The sequence below is a fragment of the Mus pahari genome, chromosome 9 (assembly GCF_900095145.1).
Source record: "Mus pahari chromosome 9, PAHARI_EIJ_v1.1, whole genome shotgun sequence".
In the NCBI taxonomy this organism is placed as follows: domain Eukaryota; kingdom Metazoa; phylum Chordata; class Mammalia; order Rodentia; family Muridae; genus Mus; species Mus pahari.
Window position 1 is genome coordinate 58,751,407 of NC_034598.1, and position 2,639 is coordinate 58,754,045.

The following is a 2,639-nucleotide window of genomic DNA, read 5'->3' on the forward strand; positions in this document are numbered from 1 at the left end:
AATTTTGTCTCTGTACCTATATCCTTTCATGGGTATTTTGTTCCTTATTCTAAGGAGGAATGAAGTATCCACACGATGGTCTTCCTTCTTGGTTTTAGCAGCCAGTGGTCTTAACTGCTGAGCCATCTCTCCAGCCCCAATGTCTAAGGATTATTGTTTTAGCTCTTAAATTTTTTTGTTTTACAATATGTCTTGAGAAGATTGAGAGCTTGGTCTTAGCACTCATTTTGAATAGTATCTTGCCATTTTAATGTAAACAGCAGGCTGTCAGATTGTTAGCCAACTCTCATCTTTTGTTTTTCTTCACTTGAAGAGCCTCTGTTTCTTTAGGTTTAAATTTGAATCTAACATTCTTTTTTTTTCCCCTGAGACAGGGTTTCTCTGTATAGCCCTGGCTGTCCTGGAACTCACTCTGTAGACCAGGCTGGCCTCGAACTCAGAAATCTGCCTGCTGGGATTAAAGGCGTGTGCCACCACGCCCGGCTGAATCGAACGTTCTTGATATGCAATGATCCTGATTTTCAGGCAGGGTTATGACTTGCTGGTTTGGTTGGTCATCCCTCTTCCCCTATGGGAAATGTCATTCGCATGAAGGTCTGTGCCAAGCGTCCCTGTGCAGCATTCTTACCATCCTCATAACTAGCGCAGATGATGAGCAGTTAGTCAGTGTAGTATTCCTAAGTAATATGTGTGTTGAGTGACTCAGAAATGGTGTCTGCTTAGTCCTTAAGGTATGGCAGTTCCATTTAAAGATATAGACTCAAGTATTATATGGATAAGAGTAGAATGTCTGCCCCCACTCCCTGTAGATCATGCTATTAGTACCCATTCTAACTCGCAGTTACCTTGTCGTGATACGCTTAAAATATAGTTCAGATGGTCTAAAATAACTCCCCCCATAATAATTGATAATACAGAAAAACCTAACGAGTACATATTTTTGATTCTTTAAAAAGATGTAAGAAAATTAAAAATATGCAAGCTGGATTATATAAATTTTAATTTGTATATTAGTATAAAATTCATAGAGTAAAAGGCAGTTGATGCAAATGTGTACAACTAATATAGAGCTAATATTCAAAATATGTAAAAGATTCCTAACTAGGTATGTCTCATGCCCGTATAAATCTGGATGCTGAGGCGGAAGCATCACTATGAGTTCAAGGTGATCTTGGGCTACAGAGTGAGACTTTGTCTTAAAGCACCACGCAGAGAACAGTTTTTATAACTCAACAACAAGTCATCATCAGTTCAGTGGAAAGCCAGCAAAGGACGTTTCTCCAGTGAAGACACACAGTGGCAGTCCACACATGAAAGTGCTCCAGCACCGCCAGGCGGGCCAGACCGGCTAAGTCAAGGTGAAGTCAGTGGCCCACAGTAACCTCACCATGTAATGTACAAGACTAAGGGGTCAAGGCTAGCCTTGGCTATATAGCAAAATTGTGACAGCCTGGGCCACATGAGACCTAAAGAAACAAAACTCCATCAGTAAAATGCAGTAACACACTGTTGCCTGTGGTGACGCCTGCATTCAGTCGCAGCGCTCAGCAGGCAGAAGCAGAGGCAGATCTCTGAGTTTGAGGTCTCAGAGTGACTGGTAGAAAAAGTTCGAGGCCAGCCAAAGCCATCATCTAGTAAGCCTCTCAAAAAGTGTGTGTGTGTGTGTGTGTGTGTGTGTGTGTGTGTGTGTGTAAGTAAAAGAGAGAGAGAAATTGAGATTTAAACATTCTGAGGCCACTAGCACAATAGCACATTCCTGTGATCCCACATTTCAGAGGCGGAGGCAGGAGTAAAGTTTTTTTAAAAATGTATTCTGTGTGAATACTTTGCCTGGATGTATAGATGTGCACCACGTGAGTGCCTGGTGCTCTTGGTGTGCGGAAGGAGCCATCAGCTCTCCTAGAACTGGAGTGATGGTAGGTGGTTGTGAGCTTTTGTGTGGTGTGGGTACTGGGAACCAAACCTGGCTCCTCTACAAGAACATCATGTGCTCTTGACCACTGAGCCATCTCTCTCTCCAAGTCACTAGTTCTTAAAAATACAGTTATGGAAGGAGGGAAAGATTTGTAGTTATCTTTGTGGCTTTGACCCAATAAAATTTCTTAATGTATGTTACTGACTTTGTGTTTTCTTCTTCCTTGTGTTTTAGCATCCATGAGTATGTTCTCTGATTTCCTGCAGTCTTTCTTGAAGCACTCTTCCACCACGGTCTTTGATCTCGTAGAAGAATATGAAAATATTTGTGGTAGCCAGGTAAGTTAATTCTGTCCCATGTTGGTCAGCTTAAGTGCTTGGAGTTTCGTGTTTCTTTGGAGAAAAAAAAAGGAATCTTCTCCTTAGAAAAGAAAGTCTGAGGCTAGAGAGGCAGCTTAGTGAGAAAACGTCTTACTCTGCGAGCATGGGGGCCAGAGTTCAGATTCCCGCACACCAGGGCCATACCTGTGGGAGCAGCAGGACAGATCCAGGCAGCCTTTCACTGACAGGAGGAACAGATACACCCCCTTATTGCAAGATACTGATAATGAGGGAGTCTGTGCGTATGTGGGAGCAGGAATATTGGGTTCTCTAGCTTTCATTCAGGTTTTTTTTTTTTTTTTTTTTTTTGTTTTTTTTTTTGACAGGATCACATTTTGTAGCCA

General features: G+C 42.1%; 1 protein-coding gene across 1 annotated transcript in view; it reads left to right on the top strand.

Annotated features, from left to right (window-relative positions):
* The window catches only part of Nup107 (nucleoporin 107), a 39,615-nt gene that overhangs the window by 5,769 nt on the left and 31,207 nt on the right, over nucleotides 1-2,639 (top strand). The window contains exon 6 of the mRNA XM_021204595.1: nucleotides 2,150-2,253. Within this exon, the coding sequence (XP_021060254.1) occupies nucleotides 2,150-2,253 (104 nt within the window). The remainder of the gene's footprint in view (nucleotides 1-2,149; nucleotides 2,254-2,639) is intronic.